The sequence below is a fragment of the Pseudonaja textilis genome, chromosome Z (genome assembly GCF_049901715.1).
Source record: "Pseudonaja textilis isolate UNSWEBS1 chromosome Z, rPseTex1.2, whole genome shotgun sequence".
Classification (NCBI taxonomy): domain Eukaryota; kingdom Metazoa; phylum Chordata; class Lepidosauria; order Squamata; family Elapidae; genus Pseudonaja; species Pseudonaja textilis.
In genome coordinates, this window is record NC_142008.1 from 103,889,989 (window position 1) to 103,910,968 (window position 20,980).

At 37.2% G+C, this 20,980-nt stretch overlaps 2 protein-coding genes across 3 annotated transcripts in view; both read left to right on the forward strand.

Moving 5' to 3' along the window:
- TRIM28 (tripartite motif containing 28) overlaps nucleotides 1-4,104 on the forward strand; it is a 30,736-nt gene extending 26,632 nt beyond the window's left edge. For both annotated transcript variants that reach the window (XM_026722118.2, XM_026722119.2), the window contains 3 exons: nucleotides 1,180-1,254; nucleotides 1,676-1,810; nucleotides 2,611-4,104. In XM_026722118.2, the coding sequence (XP_026577903.1) occupies nucleotides 1,180-1,254; nucleotides 1,676-1,810; nucleotides 2,611-2,838 (438 nt within the window). In that variant the 3' untranslated portion in view covers nucleotides 2,839-4,104. The remainder of the gene's footprint in view (nucleotides 1-1,179; nucleotides 1,255-1,675; nucleotides 1,811-2,610) is intronic.
- Nucleotides 4,105-7,263: 3,159 nt separating this feature from the next.
- Nucleotides 7,264-17,061, forward strand: UBE2M (ubiquitin conjugating enzyme E2 M). The gene is made up of 6 exons (XM_026722120.2): nucleotides 7,264-7,754; nucleotides 8,817-8,911; nucleotides 10,702-10,740; nucleotides 12,827-12,930; nucleotides 13,948-14,011; nucleotides 15,642-17,061. Exons 1-6 carry the CDS (start codon nucleotides 7,646-7,648, stop codon nucleotides 15,780-15,782), a joined length of 552 nt encoding a protein of 183 aa, XP_026577905.1. The 5' UTR covers nucleotides 7,264-7,645; the 3' UTR covers nucleotides 15,783-17,061.
- The last annotated feature ends 3,919 nt before the right edge of the window (nucleotides 17,062-20,980 follow it).

The window sequence follows — 20,980 nt, forward strand, 5'->3', positions numbered from 1 at the left end:
TAACATAACATACTTTTTTAACCTTCACAAAAACACTAGTGGAAATGTGTATTTTGCAGTATGTTAAAGAGCAGCAGTATTTTATATAAAAAGTAATAGCATTCCGTTTGTCTGTTTCACTCTGTATTTCATTAAAATGTTCAGTTGCTTCCTTTTTCTGTGTTGGGAGATCTCCTCAGCCAAGTCATGGTTGGAGCTGAGCTCCTTCTTGATAATTTTAGCAACTGGCACTGAAATGTTGAGGGAAGAGGAACCCTCAGCTAAGACCAGCCAGGCCTTGTCAGTGCTTTTCTGCGTCCTCAAGCTGTTCCAGCAGAAAAATGCTTTCTCTCCTTGTCCTCCTGTGGCTTTCCCTCCCCTGGCACATATTTACATTTGATTTCTAATTCTCAATTGACTTCATTCATATTAGACAAGGATATAGCCAAAGAAAGGCCTTGGCTATAAAATATTTAGGTCTGTGCTAACAGAACCAGGTCAAATTTTTGTTTCGAATCCCAAAACCTAATGGGACAACGCAACATTGGCAAGAAAGAAAATAAAAAGGGTAGAAAATTGGGAGATCATGAGTTCTAATCTGTGTAGCAAGTTGTGGTAGTCATTCTCAACCCTAGAAACAAATTGTTTCTGGAAATTTTGCCAAAAGAACTGCAAGGACAGTCCAGAAAATTTGTTACATGTCAAGAATGACTTAAAGATGGCAGCACCAGCTCCCACTCACAAATTACTCTAAATACCGGGCAGCAAATGCGAATGTAGGCTTTCTACATCATACAGAAAAGAAACTTACAAAATTCTCTTGATAAATCCTGGCCAATATATTGCATGTATTTTATTTGTTAACTAGAATATTAATTGTAATCTATACGTAATACACAAAAGCCATGAAGACGAGAGAAGAAAAAGAGAACATTCTGATAAATCTGTAGATCTCCTGTAGTGTCTCTGAAGGTGGAAAGACTAAAAGTCAAGCAAGTCAGAGCTTTAAATAAATAAATAAAAAAAACCTACCTTAGGGTAGAGGCTTGTTTGGATTTTTGTTATATCATTTTTTATTTAATTCAGCTGGCAATTATGTTTGATTCTAAGGAAGTTGTGTTTAGTATAACAAGTGATCTCCATTCATTGGTAAGACCAGATGTTTCCCAATAATCTAGCTTTGTATCTTGTTTTCTACAGAGATGTGAACGAGTTCTCCTTGAACTACTTTGTTCTGAACCATGCAGGCCTCTTCACCGGCTTTCCAATGCTCCAGTAAGTTTTTCCCATTGAGTTGTATTTTATGAGCTAGAAGGGTAAATTTAAATAATTTGGATTCTAGCACAATTTATGTAGGTGGAAAAAATTAACAGATGCTGGGAAATATTAATTATTTTTCTTAATGCCAAAAAGTTCTTAATGAAGAATTCTAATTCTGGGCTTTTAGCTTCGATTTCTTAAATAAGCATCATGGGATATTTTATAAACATTTATTTTAAAAAATGTATTGAGTGATTGTTATTAATAAAACACTTGTTTTTAATAGAGGTTTTTGCAATCATCTTCACATATTACCATTACATGTTTTTGAGGAAAGTTAGCTTTGGGCTACTAAAATGCATATGATTGGCAGACTTTTTGATAGAAAAGATTTCGGATAAAACTATAAAATTTTCCATTCTGCTTTATTTCCCAGGAGGGGCAGAACACAATTGATTTGACTTTGATAAGAGCAAAGCTACAGCGGAAGCTGTCACCACCCTATGCATCTCCTGATGAATTTGCAGATGATGTTTGGAAGATGTTCAGGCAGTTTAACAAGCTGACTGAGGTGAGGCTTTCTTCTGTTTGAAAGAACAAGTACAAAAGTCTTCTGTCATGAAATTAAAGAGAAACTGGCAAGCTGTAAGCCAACCATCCTAAACAGGTGTCTTGAAAATTCAGGGGGTGCGAGATAAAATAGGTAGGCAATCACTTAGTGCATCATAATGGTATTGCATGATTCCTATGTTGAAAGTCTTCTCTGGTTGCCAGTTTTCCAAATCTAATTTAAGGTTTGTTGAGACTACCTGGAGGATAGCCTGTTATATTATGAGCTTGTCTGAATATTAAGTATAAAAGGCTCTTAGAAATTTTTAAAGGCTAGTGGCCCATTGATTAGGTACACATTTACTTGTAACATTCCTTGGCAATGTATTTTCCCATACATAACTACATAATCTCCCGCTTCTCCTGCCTTAGAGAAGAAAATATCCAATTGCTTCCGAATCTTTTTTTAAAATCCCTGTTTACATTTTTGTAATTAAATCCCTATTACACTTTTTTAATGTAAACTATTTTGTAATTTATCTTTTTATTTGTTGGCCACTTAGAATATTCAGTTGAATATAATCTGAAAGAATTAAAATATCAAATACATCACTGCATCTGTTTGCAAGGGGGTGCATCAGTTATTTCTGGCAGTAGCTACAGCTACTGATTTTGATGTAATATACATGATGTAGCTACTTGAGGATTTAAGAGATCTGGGAACATTGGCATATTCCGCTTGCACTGATCTTGGCTGGTGGTATTAGTTGGGCAGGATTCCAAATGTTTTAAACCCCCCCCCCCTTTTTTTTTTCTTTTTAGGATAAGGAGGATGTTCAGTCCATCATTGTCCTGCAACGCTTCTTTGAAACCAAACTGAGTGCTGCCTTTGGTGACAGGAAATTTTCAGCTCTACGTGAGCCAATCAACATTGATGAACCACAAAAAGAAAACACTATTGCTTCCCATATCTCCCCGGTCACTGATCCGGGTGAGGCCATGTCTTCCAAGGCTGATAGCAGCAGTGGGGATGAGGGAATGGCAATCTAAAAGGTTACTATTTTCAATGGACCACCATTCCATGGAGATAAAATGAGGGAGCTGTCAATTTTAACCTACTCTCACCCATTCCCCTCCACTCTATTGATCCCTCTTTGTCCTTTTCCTTACCTCTGCTTTTTTTGGAGAGTTATTGTAGATCTTGACTGGTTAGATCAGTGTTTCTCAACCTCAGCAATTTCCCAGCTAGCATGGTTCTGTGGAATCCTAGGAGTTAAAGTCCATACCTGAAGGTTGAAAAATATTGGCTTAGGTTGCTGAGGTTGAAAAATATTGGCTTAGATAATGTTTTAAATGGTCTGAAAAGTTTTTTTTTTTGATAAATTCTATCCCTTATTCTCACAGAAATACTAATTAATCTGAGGTAATCTAGAAGTCTGTATGTTTTCCAGTTGAATTTTTTCCTTCAAGTCCTAATGGGAACAGTATAGAGGTTCCCCTTATTAACACTTTTTTCTCAAATTTTCACCAAGGAAAAAAACTGATGTTGAATATTTCCATTTTAAGTTGCTTTTCCTTAAAACGTCTACTTAGATAATGGTCATACAGATTTGAATGTCTTCTCCCATTTTTGGTTTGACAGAATTTATGCCGTTTTCCTGATTTTTTTTGTTTTGATATGGTTATAACAATAAAATGGAACTAATTAATGCTCTCCAATTTGACTCCTTTTTGCTCCTAGTGGGAACAATATAGAGATTTTTTAAAACCACTGAGGAAGAAGCTGTTATTGAATCCCCCAGTAAGGAATCATTGCCCCTTCAAATATACTGGATTAGTCTTGGTGAGTTTTTAAGACATGGATTGTTTTTAGAATCAGGCTCAGTCTTAATCTCTTTTTCGTAAGAAGATAAAGAACATCATGTTTTGGCATAATTTGTGAACTTCTTCCTAATCCTGGTACAAGCCTAAGTGGACCGCTGACAAAAGCAACAGTTGGCCCGCCATGACAGCTTTCTTCTCAAGCGGTAATTGTTTTATTTGAAAACAGGATTTCCTGCTTCTGGATTTGTTTGCTCACGAGGAGTCATGTCAGTTTCTATAGGTGAGGGTAGTTGTAGATTTTTTTAAACCCACATGTTCCTTCCTTGTAGCTGTCCTTTCTGGCTCTCCATTTCTTTAAAAAGCTTTTGGGCCCAGTAGTTTATTCTTTATTGTCTGAAGAGACGCTTTCATGGAAATGTGCTTTTTTTTTTTTTTGCTTATGTATAGACTTACTTCTTTCATGTTCAAAAAATAAATGATGTTTGCAACTTCTGTGTTTTGTCAGTTTGGAAACATTTCATAATGATTAATGTAAGGGAGTTGCTTTCACCTGAGAGATAATGATTTGGCTTGTAAGTGTAATCAAGTAGACCTTCATATGCCATGCTTAAATCACATTTGATTAAATCACTCTTTGTGTTTAACCGTATCATTTTCCCAATGCAGTCATGTCTGAGATGTGTACTCCAGTGTTTCTGCTTCTCATCTTTTGTGGAATTAACAAAATTTAAACTGAGGATTTTTCTGTGCATATTTGGATTAAAGACATGAGCTAGGCTTAACTTTATTTTGGTTAAGTTCATCCTGTTACTTAAAAGATTAAAGTAACATACTAATTTAACCACACAGCAAACCAACAAGATTTCTTTTTAAATCAAAAAGTGAAGATCTATTATCTTGAAATTCCTGGCTCAAGACCTCTATGGTCAATTCATACAGGTGAAAAAAAAACTGCAACAAATATGCCAGAACTGCAATTGTGTAAAAGTAGCACACAGACAAAAGCTGTTTTTCCATCTTGACTTCAAAATAAAAGGAAGTCAAGTGAGCAAAGAATGGCTTTCTCAAAACTCCAGCAAGCATTCTTATAGTTAATGTAACTGCTGAGTCATAACTGGATGTAGAGATGATCTTTCCCAACCTGATGTCTTTCAAATACAATGGAACCCTTAATTATATACGCCAGTAAGTAGAAATGAAAGAGCTAAGGGTAACAATGATTTTAGGATACAAACATTTCATATGTTGTATGAAAGGGAGTAAAAAAAAGTTAACTGAAGGTTTTTAAGTTATTTATTAAAACACATGGACGTAGTGTTGGAAATGAAGAGAGTAGTTTCTAAGAAAAAACCTCAAAGATAATACATTAATTATATTGTGAATTCTTAAAAATACACTGTATAAGAATTAAAAATATACCCTATAAGCTAGTAGGTTAGTATGAAGGACTGCTAAAGCAAATGTGGAGAACATTTTCAAAATGGAAATTACCAATTCCAGCTATCCTAGAAACTACAAATATTTGATATATTTAGAAACTTAGGAGTAAATATTGTTAAATTTGTAAGTGTAGAGGGATTTTTGCCATGTATTTTGGCAGTAATTCAAATAAGCTGAAAGAAGCTTAGTGTGCAGAATTTTTTTTAATGGAGAAATCTGATCATAATGCAAAAAAAAAAAAAAAGCGGGCAAACGGAATGATAAAATGGCAGAATGCTACTATAAGACAGATGATTGGTGGATCAATGTGCCTACAGCACTGAAAAAAAACACCTATGACCAATCTTTGTACTTAACCACTGTTGCAGCCTGCCCAGTCGCATGATCAAAATGTTGGCCGTTGGCAACAGGGATGTGTTCACAACAGCTGCAATATCCCAAGGTCATGTAATTATTGGGTGGCCTTCACAGTTGGGAGAAGCCAGATTGATTTAAAGATATACACTTAAATGCAGTAAGTTTTTTTACAAACTTGGTGAAAAAGTCAAAATCAGGCCCCACTCAGTGGCTGTGCTTGACAACTGAAACTGCTCCCAATTGTCATAAACAGAAAAAATGCTTCCAGTGGATCAAAATAATAAACCGTGACTACAATAAAATTGGTCAAATCTATTGTGGCTACAAAGATGTTTGTATTGCAGTTTCCTCAACACTTCTGTTGCCTTTTGGGTTAGTTTTGTCACCTCGTAGTCCAACCTACAATCCTGGGATTAATTTAAAGTAGTAATTACTCAGAAGTACTAAATCTATTGTACTTGATTGGCACCAAGAGCTGTTAAGATTGACTAGATGCTGCCATTTGGGGGCCCAAATGAACTTGGAGAAGAGAAAAAAAATAGCATTTGAACACCTCAAAACCCCTAATTTTCTGCACAAGAGTTCCCAAAAGTTGGTTCTCCATTCAAACTGAGCAATGAGTGACCATAGAAACCAAATACAGGTAAGTCCTCAACAACAGTTCACTTAGTGACCAAAGTTACAATGGCACTGAAAAAAGTGACATGGCCATTTTTCACACTTAACTATCATTGCAGCGTGCCCATGATCAAAATCCAGCAATTTGGCAGATAGCTCAAATGGCTCATATTTATGAAGGCTGCTGTATCCTGGGATGTGATCAGACCAGCATCTGAAAGCAAAAGTCAGTGGGGAAGCCAGATTCACTTAACAGCTGTGGTAAAGTTGTAAAATGGGGCTAAATTCTCAAGTGTCTCACCTAGCAACATAAATTTGGGGCTCGGTTGTGGTCAGAAGTTGAGGATTAGCTCTATGTAGTTGCAAAATGTTTACACTAGTGGGGTGCTCATTAATAGCGGGGGACTCCTTAAAACCACAGAATGTATAAGCAGCATAAGAAATCTTGAAAATAAAGTTACTATTTAAATATATTTGACAAAACGCAAGGACTAGTGCAGGCTCAAGAGTATAACTATCCCCCATGCATGTTAAAATATGGAACAATTGGGAAACTAATTTGCAGGAAAGCGGAATCTATACGGATTTCTGAGGAAACTTTCTGCTGTGCCTGTGAGATCCAAACGCTTGACTAGTTGAAGCAGAAACGTTTCCCGATAACTGCGGGGTGAGCACAGTTGAGCGTAAAAGAGACAAAACGAGAGATTTCTTCGCAAACCCTCATTTCCGTTATGCACGTGGACGACTTTGTTAGGTAGGCTCAAACGCTTTGAGCAAAAGAAGGCCGAGAGAAACCTCGTTCCTTCTCTTTCAGCATTCGCGGGACATTTACTGAGACGACGCTTTAAGCAACTATATACTGAAATAAAAAGTTCGATGCTTGGTTTTGTTTCCACCCCCACACCCCTTCCGCAATGATTACCCAGCATATTGCCATTATCAATTGGGAACCGGACATCTTTAAAAAGCGCTATGACGCTGTGGCTCTTGGAAGTCCCAGAATTCTAAGTTGAGAGCCGAAGCCGGGCGGAAATCCCTGCCTCGGATTCCACAGGCGGAAGCCCGAGGAGACAGAAAACCGAATCGGAGAACCACGAGGGTAACTTTAAAAAAAAAAAAAGTCAAAGAAGGCTGCCCGTAAAGGCCGATCGCTTTCCAAAGCGTCACTCGACTCCAAGCGAGTGCCTTCGGAGAGGGGGCAAGTGGGCGGAGCTTGAGACGGAAGTTGCTGACGTTCTTCCGGGAAGGGCCGAAGAGGGCTATCCGTTGCCGTCCGACTTACACACGGATCCTGCAATAGAAAAAGCAGCGCCGGCGGCGTCGGAGTTCTGAGGCGGGGCTGCCCCGGTTGCTTGGCCCTTTCCCTGGATCGCTCTCCTTCCCGTCTCCTTTCCTCTCCCCCACCCCTCGCCCGGCTTCCCCGCCCTTCCCGTCCCGTCTCTCTCGGCCGGCCAGGCCAGGCCAGGCCGCGGGAATCGCCGTTCCCCCCCTTCTTTTCCCCTTTCTCTTTTCTCAAGAGCCGAGCTGGTATTGAGCTGGGCCTGGCTGCGGGAGCCGCTGGGGACAGGTCGAGGCCAGGGTCAGAAGGACGAAAGAACAGTCCGCCGATCCAGCCAAGATGATCAAGTTATTCTCGCTGAAACAGCAGAAGAAGGAGGAGGAATCGGCGGGCGGCACCAAAGGCTCCAGCAAGAAAGCGTCTGCCGCTCAGCTCCGCATCCAGAAAGGTCAGGGAGGCAGATATCTAGGCAGCTGCCTTTGGTTCTTAAGAGGAAAGAAACAAAAGCCAGGCCGGCGAGGGCAGGGCTCCTCCTGCCGCGCAAGGATCATTGGGTAGTGTTGTTGTGGGTACCTGAGTCGGCAGGACTAACCCAGGGCTTGCTTTGCCTACCCAGGGCTTGCTCTTCCTCCGCTGATGGACATAATGGCTTTTGTTCGTTTCAGTCTCCTGCCTCAGTGGTTCGGTTTTTCTCAATACACTTATCTAGTGATCCTCATTCAGCAGCCCTTAAAAGCCAGGCCAAACTTTGGTGAAGGAGAGCCGCGGGAAAGCCCTTCCTGCTTAGTGGCTGCTTAAGGAGTTCATGGGAAGATCCTGATTCTTTTTAACTCTTTTGTTATCTGGATTTTCAGGCTCACAAAACCAGGGTGGTCTGATTTTCTTCAAAGGATGAGCTATCAACAGTATAACCGGCCTAAAGTAATTTGTAGATACCTGAATACTTTCTCAAACTGCATATTGCTGATTTACCCTCCTTGTCCTTCCGTCTATAGATTTTTGGCTATTGAGCAACTCTACTGTTTTTTTTATAAACCTTGAAGTTAGAATGAGCTATGGGGTGTTTTCTATTAATTATCCTATCTTGGACACGTGCTCTGCTTTATAATTTCTGTTTAAAATAACTCATTTTCTCTTTCAAATTAAAACCATGCCTATAATGTACTGTCTTCCATATGTTATAGTAACTTAGTTGTCCCTTAATAGTTGTAAGCTCTTGTTTCATTTTGTACAATATGCAGTGACTGTAAATTTTAGGAAGATTAGGATGTCATGCGATTGGATCAAATTTACCTTCTGGTCTTGTGGTCAGGAAACTATTGACTTGGGTTTCTTTCCTTTTTTAAAAAGTTTTGAGAGAAATGTATCAGTTTTGTTTAATGATCAACATAAAAGGCAATTATATATTTTGGTTTGGGAATAGAGACTTCTTTTTCTACTGATTTGGCCACAAATCTTTATAACCATCTGCCTTCTCTAAACTGGCAATTTCTTCTGCTTTTCCTCACAGATATAAATGAACTGAATTTGCCGAAAACATGCGAAATAGACTTTTCAGACCAGGACGATCTTCTCAATTTTAAGCTAGTTATCTGCCCTGATGAGGTGAGTGATGTACATGCTACTCCGTACTATGTTATTTGAATCCTGAAGCCCCATTATTAGTGAGTTAATAAGCTGTGCCATGGCTGACCTCCCACCTTCCCTTTTGTGTTTTCCTCTGTATAAGGAATGATGACTGATATGATTTGTTTGGGGAATTGATATAATTTGGGGGGGAAAACCTACTTATTGAAAATAGCTTTAATCATTAGGGGTCTTGTATCTGAAATTGTGAAGAGTAGTGCATGGAGGGATGATACTGTCTGGGAGATTCTATCTAAATGTTCATTACATCCTGCCATATTTTTATGTACTTATACATACCTTTCTTAGCTTGTCACTACACCATAAGTATTAAATCTATTTTTTTGTTTTTAGGGTAATTATAGTAAAAGATTTATATATGTGTATATATAGCATATAAAAAGTCTACATACATGTTAAAATGTATGTAACATGTTTCTGAGATGTAAACAATCAGACCAAGATTTGATTTATCCTGGGCTGATATTTTTACATCTCAAAAACCTTCCAACAATGAGGTCCCTTTGATGCTTTGTAAACTCTATTTGGACTATGATTTTTGCTGTAAAAGGCAACTGAATAAATGTCGGAAAAACCTTACTAGAACAATTGAACTTTCTAAGGCCTTGATATTCTGATGGCAGATGTGTACTAACTACTACATCAGCTTGAATGTGATTGGTTAATTCTGAACACAACCACCACCCTACTTATAAGAGTGGGCATGCTTAATGTAGCCATACATTTATTATTATTATTCCCCCCCCCCCCCCCCCCAAAAAAGAGGTTGCAGTTCATTTTTCAGTTAAGTTGTATAGCATATATTAAAGATGGGGGGGGGGGAATCTGAAAAATCTTGGTTTGATTTTTTTTTTACATCTCAAAAAACCTAGCATTTTAAAAGAGGTGTGTAGTCTTTTTATATTAACTGAAAATGACTTTGGCCACACATGAGTGTTCTATCTCTTCAGATGCTGGTCTTTAGTAATGATTGGTTACTGGTTACTTTGGTTGGGAAACTTGTGTGTGGGATGATTCAGTAGACCAATGTATCCTGTGATTCATATCAGTATTTGTCTGTGATATATTTACTTTTGTGCTTTAAGTCCATTATTGCTTAAAATTGTTCACATTTTGAATGCAATGTGGTCCATTTTGTACAAGGGTAGGTAAAATATCTTTGCAAAGTAACTTATTTTAAAGCTGGGAGAATGTTGAATGAGAAGACAATAAGGAGAATTTTAACATTCCATTTTTAATCTGATGTGATATCTTTAAAGCAAATATATAAAGATACATAAGATGAATCTCTGTGACAAATTTCCTTGAGAGGAAACATTCCCAGATTGCTCTTTGATCCAGAATATTGAAGCACAATCCAATTCAGAAGTCAGAATGTTAGCAAATAAAGATTCTGTCCTCTTCTGAGTACAATGTCCTGTCTGCTACTCTTTTTGCTTCTTTACTTGCAGAAATGCATGTAAAGCTAAGCAGCTAAGAATTCTCTATTTTCCGTATATTTTTGGCCTATTCTAGATTGAGTAGCTGATTGTATTTCTGGGATTTGGAAATGCGAACTAAAGAGATATGCCTTAAAATGATAAACATCTGGGGAAGTTGATGGTTTATGTTGGGGGATTTGAAGTGAACTGCTTTGTTGTAACTTTAGTGCTGTCCACCTCCCATTTTCCTACATCTGAAATTTATAAGAGTTGTTTCCTTCTGTTTGGAAAGATATTTGCTTAAATTATCCAATGTTTGCCTTACAGGGGTTTTATAAAGGTGGGAAATTTGTGTTCAGCTTTAAGGTAAGCAATCTTTCTCTGCTCGCTATCTAAGACATCCAATAGGACAAATACTATATATCTAGCTTTTTGGCGCACAAAATAACTTAACATGGATAATATCAATTATTGGATTTCAGCCATCCCTGTGTAATTTAGGTAGCAATATACGGTTGAATAATGTCAGCATGACAATTTAATTCAGGGCAGAGGTTGGGAATTGTAGTTTGTCATAAATCAAATGTGTTTGATGCTTCACTGTTTTCTACTTAGAACTGAGCTGGGTTTTGCTCCTGAAGTGGGGAATCTCAATTTTTTGGGTCTCCAATCAGTAGATTGCTTAGTTAATGAGCAATTGTGTAAAATCCCAAGTATCCTTGGAACTATGATAAAGATGAGAACTCATCAACTAATTTTGCCCTAGATGTTTTGGCTGTTAAAGAGTGTTGATAAAATAAATCAGTTGCTGAGAAGGAAAGAAATTTTGAAAAACAGTAGTAATAAGAAATAGTCCTGAATCATTGCGGAAGAAAGCAACTGTTAATTGTTATTGTCTGAGGGTCACTGGATATGTTTTTGTGTATGGGTTTTCAGAAACTTGAAATGATCTGTAATTTAATTGTATATGACAAATATTTGGTTAGTGATTTGCTGCACTTAAAATATCATTGTGATTCAAATGACATGTTTCAAAAATGGCATGTTGGACACATGTGATAGTCAATGATAACCATATATGTGATTTCACAACGTTCTGCATGAGATTTGAAATTAGATCCATTATTTTTGTTTCTTAAAATAATACCTGAAGAAATTGTTTTCATGATGTATTAACTGTCTGAAATCTAGGCTGGCTTACTAGACAGATATTCCATTGTCTTCCAATAAGTTGGTTTTACATATGCTCAGCATATACTTGTTAGGTGTATATTGATATTCCAATAGCTTCAGTTTTCATTTAAAGAAAATCCAGTAATGAATATTAATACATGTCTGAATACCTAGGTTGGTTAAAGCACAGGACACCCAAAATTGCTTGAATTTGAATTGCTTTTAAATATTAGAAAAACTTTTGCAAATTTTTCTAATAAAAATGCTTAGGATAAACTATGTATACCTCCCTTTGTGTCAAAAGTAAGTATGAAAATCTTACAACAATTGGGTTAAAATAAAGTTAATACAGAAACTTTAGAAAACTCTCTGGTTGGAGATTAAGAAACCAGGAAACTTCATACTGTAGCAATGCCTGCCATTTCTGTTTTAACTTTGCTTAAAAAATCTTTTCAGAGAGCCAGAACTACACTATCACTAGAAATTAGGAAATTTTATGGCTGTTTATCAGAAAAGGGTCTAATATTTACATTTCTGCTGAGAATTCCAGGGAGAATTAGTCTTTCCTTCCTGAGGTGGCAAAAATGAAATATTAAAACAGTTTTAAATAAAGTGATCAGAGGGAAGGACTCTTATGGGAAGCAACTTGGAATGTTTTCAAAAATGCTCAGTACTTTCAATTCAGTGAAAATATTTAAGATTCATGCTTGTAGCACTAAGTGTTCATGAAAAATATTACTCTCTTTGAAACAATTTCATTTTTATTGTATCCTTCCAGATTTTCAGAGTAGCATGTATGGTTCATTATTTTACTCTACGGTTATCATTTGGATCTTTGTCAGTGTTCGTACTTATAAGGATTTGGAGCTCATGATGTCAGCAACTTAGTAGCAATTGTTTTCATAGTACTCTACAATCAAGTTCTTAAAACAAAACTGTAATTAAAACAGCCCTATAAATAAATGTTTCACATTGAAATATTGATTGAATAGTGGATATCAGTTATCTGGACACACTGCATTGCGTACATTGATAGAGAAGCCAAGACTCCTCTCCTGTTTCTCCATTCTAGTTTGGGGCATTGCATGGCTCCAAATATAATTTATCTTCTGTACCATTCAGACATGGCAAAACCCCAAATCTATTGGCAAAACAATTAGTGAAGAATGGGAAAGCCACAGATAGTTATGTAGATGGCCCAAATTTTGAAACATTGAATGGACAACATCAAACATGAAAAAACTGACACAGTGCTTTTTGTTTTGTGTTTTGCTTGCAGGTCGGGCAAGGTTATCCACATGATCCTCCCAAAGTCAAGTGTGAGACTATGGTGTATCATCCAAATATAGATTTAGAAGGCAATGTTTGCCTAAATATCCTCAGGTGCAAAACATGTTCTGGTGTTCTTATATATTCTCTTTTCATTCCTATATATTCTTGTTTGCAGGATTAAAGGAAGTTTTAAGAACAAACATTGCAGAAATATTTTTGTTTTTGAAATGAATATCATGCATTTTGAGCCAATTTGTATTCAAACTGATGAATTACATTTACTGAATAAAGCATGATTTACAGATGATAGGAAACAAGGGGTGGGCAAACCTTTGCCTGGGGACTCTGTGGCTCCGTCCAATTTGCTGAAAATTGGTGGCAGTTTCTTCATCATCTTAATGCAAATACATAAAATTTACTGCAAGTTCTGCAATTCATCACAATCATTATTTTAATCCTTTCAAACAAACAAACAAAAAATAATTCGTATCACCCACTTTGCATCATTGCCTATCCATGAGGTCCTTGGTTTTCATATAAAATGTGATTTCCAGATTTCAACAGTTGACTTCTGTGCTAAGCTAGGTTGGTTGTATTCATGTAACACAGGCAAACCCAAACACATTTCATTATAGTTTTCTGTTTATGAATTCAACTACACTACCCTGATGCCCCCAGGGTATATTGAACTGCCTTCAGCTTCAGCCTGCATGGATTAGGCAGTCTTCCATTCTAACGGCTGTATTTCTAAGTCCTACTGATTTTTTTAAGTATTTGGAATGTTAAACATATTTCTGTTTTGTTTTAATCCTGTTATGCTATCACAATTAAAAGGGTAAGGGGTGGGGGAAGCCCTTTTAGAAGCTTGACAAAAATTGTACTCTTGGGATATTGTCAGTATTTAATTACATGAAAATGTAATTTAAAAGTGTCTTACATTTGAAAGGTCCAAAATGAAAATTGACTTCGTTTTTTAAGGATTTAGGTTATTGAACATAATTTAATTTGGAACACTACATGCAATTTTATTTTAACAATGTGAAGTTAAATCAATCTTATTTTGTTATTTTTCATTTGGTCAAAGTTTCCTGAGTCTGTGCTCATTTTTTATTATTTTTTGGCCCACAGAGAGGACTGGAAGCCTGTACTAACAATAAACTCTATAATTTATGGCCTGCAGTATCTCTTCTTGGTAAGTATATGTGTAAAGGAGGTGGGAAACAACGGTACTAAGGCTAGAGCACTATTTTCCTGCTTGATCTGGGCAGAAAGAATTAATGTAAGATTGGGGAGAAATGATACAATAAGCAAAGCACAGTGTGCTCCTGAAGAATCTGTAGATTAGATGGATTGTGAATGAAATAAAAGCAAGTTTGTATCATTACATTTTGGGAAAATGTATCTCTTGTGCTATCAGTTGGAAGGGGAATTTCCCAATACACAAGATCCTACTTGATAATAACTGCAAAATAAAATGGTTGGAAGACTTTATAGGTTGTGGCAAACATGAGAATGCTGTAGAGTGCTTTAAATCAAGTTTTTAGCTTTCTAATATTGTTATTCCTGAATAAATTTGACTACTCACAATTAAAGCATTTGTTTCCAACAAAATAGAACTTTTCTGTACTATCCAAGAGTGTGATCTCAAAACCCTTTTGTCCCTCCTGTTTTGCAGTATAGTGTCTTTTTATGAGCCTGTTAACTAAAATGCTGTTTGGGGAACATTACATCAGTGGATTTATTTTTGTGGAATAAGTTAGAAATTAAAACAAAATATTTGGCACCCTCTATTTCCAAAATGGCATCATAAATTTGACAATTCAGAATGTTCCACTGAATAAAATTTTTAAGGGCACTCTATAACCTATCGTAACGAATGCTTAACAGCCTGTTGTATTAATAACATTTTGTCCTTTTTCATCTACAAAAATAAGTTTAATTATTTTGAAGAAGATGGATGAATTGGCTATTTGTGGTATATCTATAGAGCACTGAAGTATAATTAAAATCGGGTTATTTTGAATTTGCAAGTAATATATAGATTTTTTTCAATAAAAATAAGCAATACACATGTATTTTTAAATATATTAAATTGGATTTTTGACAGCCTGACCTGCACAAATTATCTGAAGTAGTACAAAAAATCCTCTTGAGGTTTTAACTTTCTAGTTATTGGCAAAAATATTTTTTCCAAAAAGCAGTTCCATTATATAACAATAGAATATATTGTTATAGATATTAGGAATTCTGATTGATCTTACAGTTTTGATTGATTGGTATATATGAGAATGGCCTTAGGAGATCAGAGGAAAAGCTGTCTAGGGAATGACCAGAAGTGAGAAACCATAAGCTACAACTGCATATAGAGGGCAGAGCAAGATCTCCATAGGAGGGATTCTTCTTAAGTTATCAGTCTATAAAAGTGACAGCAAGAAAATTATACTTTTGAAACTTGTAACAGTGTTTTAATATAGTTTCATAATGTAAAATTAGCTTATTTGATACTTCCTGTCTGGTCTTCCTGGTAAGACTGACATTAATCTTGCAAGCGTCAATGTAAAATTCTCTTGCCCACACATTTTAATAGCCTAATATTTTAGGAAGGGTCTGTTCTTTTGGAGTCCTGCTTATGCTATTGGTAAATAGAGGGCAAAATTATGGTGGGTGAAAACTGACTTTTAAAAAGATAGTTAAATAATCTAAGTAAAATGGGGTAAGATGCTGTTGCTTATTCTTGCAGCCCAATTACAGTGGAGTCCTTGTACATGAAAGCCTTTAACCACAAAACCCTGGAATTTAATGGTGTTTTCTTCCCTCTCTAGGAGCCAAACCCTGAAGACCCCTTGAACAAAGAGGCTGCTGAAGTACTCCAGAACAACAGACGCCTGTTTGAGCAGAACGTCCAGCGCTCGATGCGGGGTGGCTACATTGGTTCCACCTACTTTGAGCGCTGTCTCAAATAAAACTGACTGGCTCCGGGCACAAACTTGCTCCCCTTCCCTCTCCCCTCATCTCCCTTTCTAGCTCTTTTAAGGGACTCGGCCAACACTGCTGCCTTCAAGGGGGCACAGGAGTCAGAAATGGCAGGGGGCCCTTTCCATCTTCTTTTTTCTCCCCCTTTTTGCCCCATTTGCTCACCCTACTGCCCCCTGCCAGCCTGGAGCTTCAGCAGTCACTGTCTCACCAGATCCTTGTACCTCCCTCACTGCTCTCTCTCTGCTGCTGTGGGGTGAGGTCTGAGGTTACTGCTGCTTCTTTGTCTCACTCCTTGTGTTGGGGTTGCCACCTGTTCCTGACTGTGTGGGACCCCATCGGTCTTTCTGGGAGCTGTGGTTTTGCTGCTAAGAACAGAAGGCTCCCTATGTGCTCTGGCATTCCTTCCTGCAAGTGCAGTGTTATTCAACTGCGAGATCTGCAGGCCACTTGCCTCTCCTTTTCTCTCCTGCTGGGCACCACGGCTTCTTACCGTAACTATTTATTAAATGGGGAGGCTCTTGAGGACTGGTGGAAGCCTGGAGCGGGGTGCTCATCTGCCTTCACTCTGCCCCAGGCATTGTGGCTCAAGGGGGAGGGGCTTGGCCAGGCTTGGGATATTTCTTCTAGGATCAACTCATTTGGGTGTCTGGTTTTTAAGGAAAACCTAATAAAGCCACCACCATCAAACCCACCAATGCTAATAGTAGTAGTAATAAAAGTAACAGGGACATTGCTGATCCTATCGTCTACTGGGGCCTGCCCAACAATGAACTCTACTCTGCCTCTCCAGTGACTCCTGCAAGTCCCTGGCCAACAAAAAGCCACTGTAATTCTATTCTAGTGTGTCGGGTTATTAAAGGGGAATGTTAGCACATTCAATTTGCCCCTTGCCTTTCATTTTCTGCTTCCATCTTCCCTGGTTGGTACAGGGGTGGAGTGGGCAGAGGAAAGTGATGTGTATTGGTTTGGACAGTGGTCACAGTGATGTTCTGTGCCATCCTGAGAAACAGGAGATGGAACAAACGAGGTGAGTGCTAAAGAAGTGATGGGAACATTTTGACAATGTTGACTTTGTCATACTAGTTAGACACATTTTCCCCCTTAATGGAAGTACAGTTCCACAATTGATACAGAACACTCTGCCTACATACTTGGACATCTCTGTGTAATCGTTAGAACAGAATTGATTTTATGACTGTTCTATGATACAGAATCGAACAAAGATTCCAATCTTCCACCATGATAAATTCTGCTTTGCTGATAAAATCCGTTTCACAAACTGCCTCTAGAAAATTGCATTTTCCTATCAATTACTGATGCTACCTATTAGTTTTAAGCATATACATCCAGCGTACCTGTGCTGTGAGCTTAACCTGGTCTGGGTCTATGCTGCAATTAATGCGATATACTGCACTTTTTACTAGAATTGGGGAGACGCTGATTATATGCAAAACTAAGTAAACCAATTATAGCCTTCCTTGGTTCCCAAATTCATAAAGGAAAGTCATGAGCACACTATACAAATACATATTCAGTGCCTGTATATACAAAGAAGGTTGTAAGAAAATCTAATAAAAGAGTTCTGTTTAGCACCCTTGTCCATCTTAACGTTTCCCAGTTCCCTCCTTACATTTTGAGAATTCTTTAAAATTGTTAACAATATGCTAATGAAATTTTCTAAGGTAGAGGTAGTTCTTGACTAACAGTAATTTGTTTAGTGACTGTTCAAAGTTACAATGGCACTGAAAAAATGACATGACTTTTTCATACCATTGTAGCAACCCCATGGACACGTTCAAAATTCATATGCTTGGCAACTGGTTCATACAACAGTTGCAATGTTCTGGGTTCATGTGATCCCCTTCTGCGACTTAAGCAGAACCAATAGATTTACTAAACAATCTTGCCAATAATTTAACTGCAGGGATTCACTTTGTTAAGAAAGGTATTAAAATGTGGCAAAACTCACTTAAATGTTTAACAACAGAAGTTTTGGACTCAAATTGTCAAAAGTCAAGGACTAGTGCTATTTATGGAATAAAATACATGATGCCTTGTAGCATCTGGATTGGGTTAATTTTGCAACTGCATGCTATGCCATCAAGTCATTTTCAGAACCACATACTCTAGTAAATATTGGTTTTTTTCTCAACTTTCTTTTCTTTCAGTACAGGCACTTTTATTATGCCAGTTTCTAAAATTGTTCAAATGAAAAAGTGGAATGATACGTTCCCATTTTTCATGGTGTACTAATAGCTGAAAGAAAGCTACAGATAATCCTGAGTGTGTGTGTCTATGAAGTTTCTACCCTTCTGTTCTGAAGGTGCAGGCAGTGGATCTGAAAATTTATAATCTCTCCTGCATGAATCACTAAATTTTGTTTCAACTAATTGAGAAGTGCGCTCATGTGCAAATAGTTAATGATTCAGTATTGCAGAAAGGCAAAGACTTCTAAGCCTATAAAAATAATTTACAGACTGAAACATGCTTTTTTATTTAACCTTGGAGTGTCTCAGTCGTCAATGGGCCATGACCATAATAAAGCACTGTAGTGCTTAATTGGTGGTGGTAAAACAAATTGCTACTCTTCTGCCTTTTCCCCTACTCTTTCCCTCTTTCATTTGTTATTTTTACAGCCTCCTTTGTAATAGTATAAAGCACGTGTCTTAATGGTATATACTAGGAACCAAGAAGATAATAGGGAAGGTCAGCTGTCACCACCTTGTTTCAAAATTCTCAGGAGCTTCTGTTTAGCTCTTACATCATTCTTGGAGCATTTTGTACTAAGTCATACAAAACACTCCATTGTCCCCTGTTCATGGTGTCTAATGAGATCACTGTGCTTATATGCATCATGAATCCTTGGCTTGAACCAACTATTATTTAAATATACTGGGTCTGCATTTATAAATGTGTAATCTTATACATAATCCTGGCCTGACTGACTGATGCAGTTGAGATTTCATTTCTCAGCATCTCTAGCCAACGCAGTTGCCAATATAGCTGAAATATAGCTGACTAGAAGAGTTGTAGTCTGGCATCTTTAAAAAAAAAATTGGCAGTAGCAAGGATGGAACCAGAAATGTTATCTATCCAAACCATATTGTGCTATCGCACAGGATATTTTTAATGCAGTGTTTTTTAAGAAGTGTAATCTTAAAACACAGCTCAAGGGAAATAAGACCTGAATACAAGGTTGGAGTGGTTAAATTACTTTCCTTCTTCCTCCAAAATAAAGAACAATGTGATGTGCTTTTTTGCTATGATCAAGCAGACCTACAACGTAAATGATAAATGTTCCACTGATCACCTTGTTCTCTGCTCAAGTGAAGGAATGACTGAAAAGCAATATTCTTGTCCTTTTGCATACTTAACAGAGAAATTTCAGTCCAAAGAAAATAAATCCATATAATATCATTCACAGCATCATGGAGGTGGTTTACATTTTTTTTTAATTTCGAGAGTTTGTTTTCAAGTACTACCTGCATTTAAGTCTGCTTACCTTTTGCTTAGCTTTTTTTAAAAAAAAAAAAACTTCGTGAAGATTAGCTATGTGCTACCATCTGATACAGTTTTTATATAGTTAATTCTAGCATGAAATTTGGCTGGGTTAAAATAACTGGGTTACGTATCATTTTATCTCACTATTTGTGGAACAAGACAATATCAAAAGAATCCTGGCCAAGCTCTCTGCAGACTGCCAATTTTATGCACTGACATCTAATAAATATACTGTGGCAAAAGTATTTGTCACAAAAATCAAATGTCAATTAGTATGCAAAAGTGACAGGAACAACTTTGTAGACAATTGAGGCACAAAGAAATGTGTAGCAAGGTGCACAAGGAACATTTCCATATAAGGGAAGTGGAAGGTTCATTTGAAAACAGTAGTTGTCTAGTCCAGTCTATGGCTAAGGACTGGCATTTTAGTTTGAAAAAATGTTAACATTTGTTTTTATTCTAGGCTGCCTGTCCTTATCTGCTGAATTTGGAGATATTAAATCTCCAAACTACAAAAGCTGAAGACTAATACTGGTAGTATGAAAGTGTGAAGAATAAGAATGAATTGCTATCTTCAAACCTTTCTATATATTTTTGGTGCCATTCTTTAAAAAATAATTCAAGTCTTCAACACGTAAGAGTTTTGGTTTTCCTTCAACCATAGAAACTCAATTATAAACCAACCATTATTTTTCAAGGTGGCAGTTGTGAAAAAAAATATTTTTTAAAGAAAAGTAATATTGAATTACTATTTTGTCACCCAGTATTTCGATGTAATTAGCCATGTTATCGAAAAAATGCATATTAGCCTGTCAGAAAAGTCTATAAGTTATTCAATTTTTAAAAATTCAAATTAAGCTTGCTGATTCGTGATTTTATTTTTATTGCTACTATTAAAGCTGATTTGACCACTTCATTTAAATTCCTATATCCCCATGCACTACTATACTTGCATTTCCAAATCCCATTCTTCTGAAAAGTCTGGATCCAGTTCGATTTGTACCATATGGTCTTTATGTCACAGTTTACATAAGCTTTTACTGAAGATATGCTCAATGTGAATATCTGGGACAAATACCAAGGCTTCTACATTCTCTTTCAGAAAGCAGTTCATTGATAGTACTATCTATAATTTTTGTGGAGGTGCCTTTCAAGTCAGTCTTGACTCCTGGCAGCTGTCTGGAGAAGTCCTTGCAGTTTTCTTAGCAGGATTTCGGAAATGCTCGTTGCCTTCTTCCTAGTAACCACTAAACCAAACTGGCTAATACTCTTCTTTTCTAGCATGAATGCTGTCCTTGTTTGCTCATCATCCATCGGAAATGGGAGACTACTGAACAAAAAAATATGATTAAAAATAGCATTTCCTCTCCACTCGTTTTTTGTTTTTTTGTTGTTTTTTTAACACTTTCGCCTCTGATGGACAGTTGGGAATAAAAACTATGGAAACCATGGCGGGGAGGGAGGACCCCTCTGTACTTTTGAAAGATCTCTCAACGCAGTTGGCACGTAAAATTTCCCGGAAGTACCGAGAAGGGCATATAAGACTTTAATCTATCCTTCCTTTCCCTTCCTTCTATCTTTAATTTCCGGTCCGGGCCACCTCCTAGTCTGCGCAAATCAGGGAGGACTTCTGGTTTCTCCAAGCCGCGTGACCATGACGTCAAAATGCCACTCCCCTGACGTC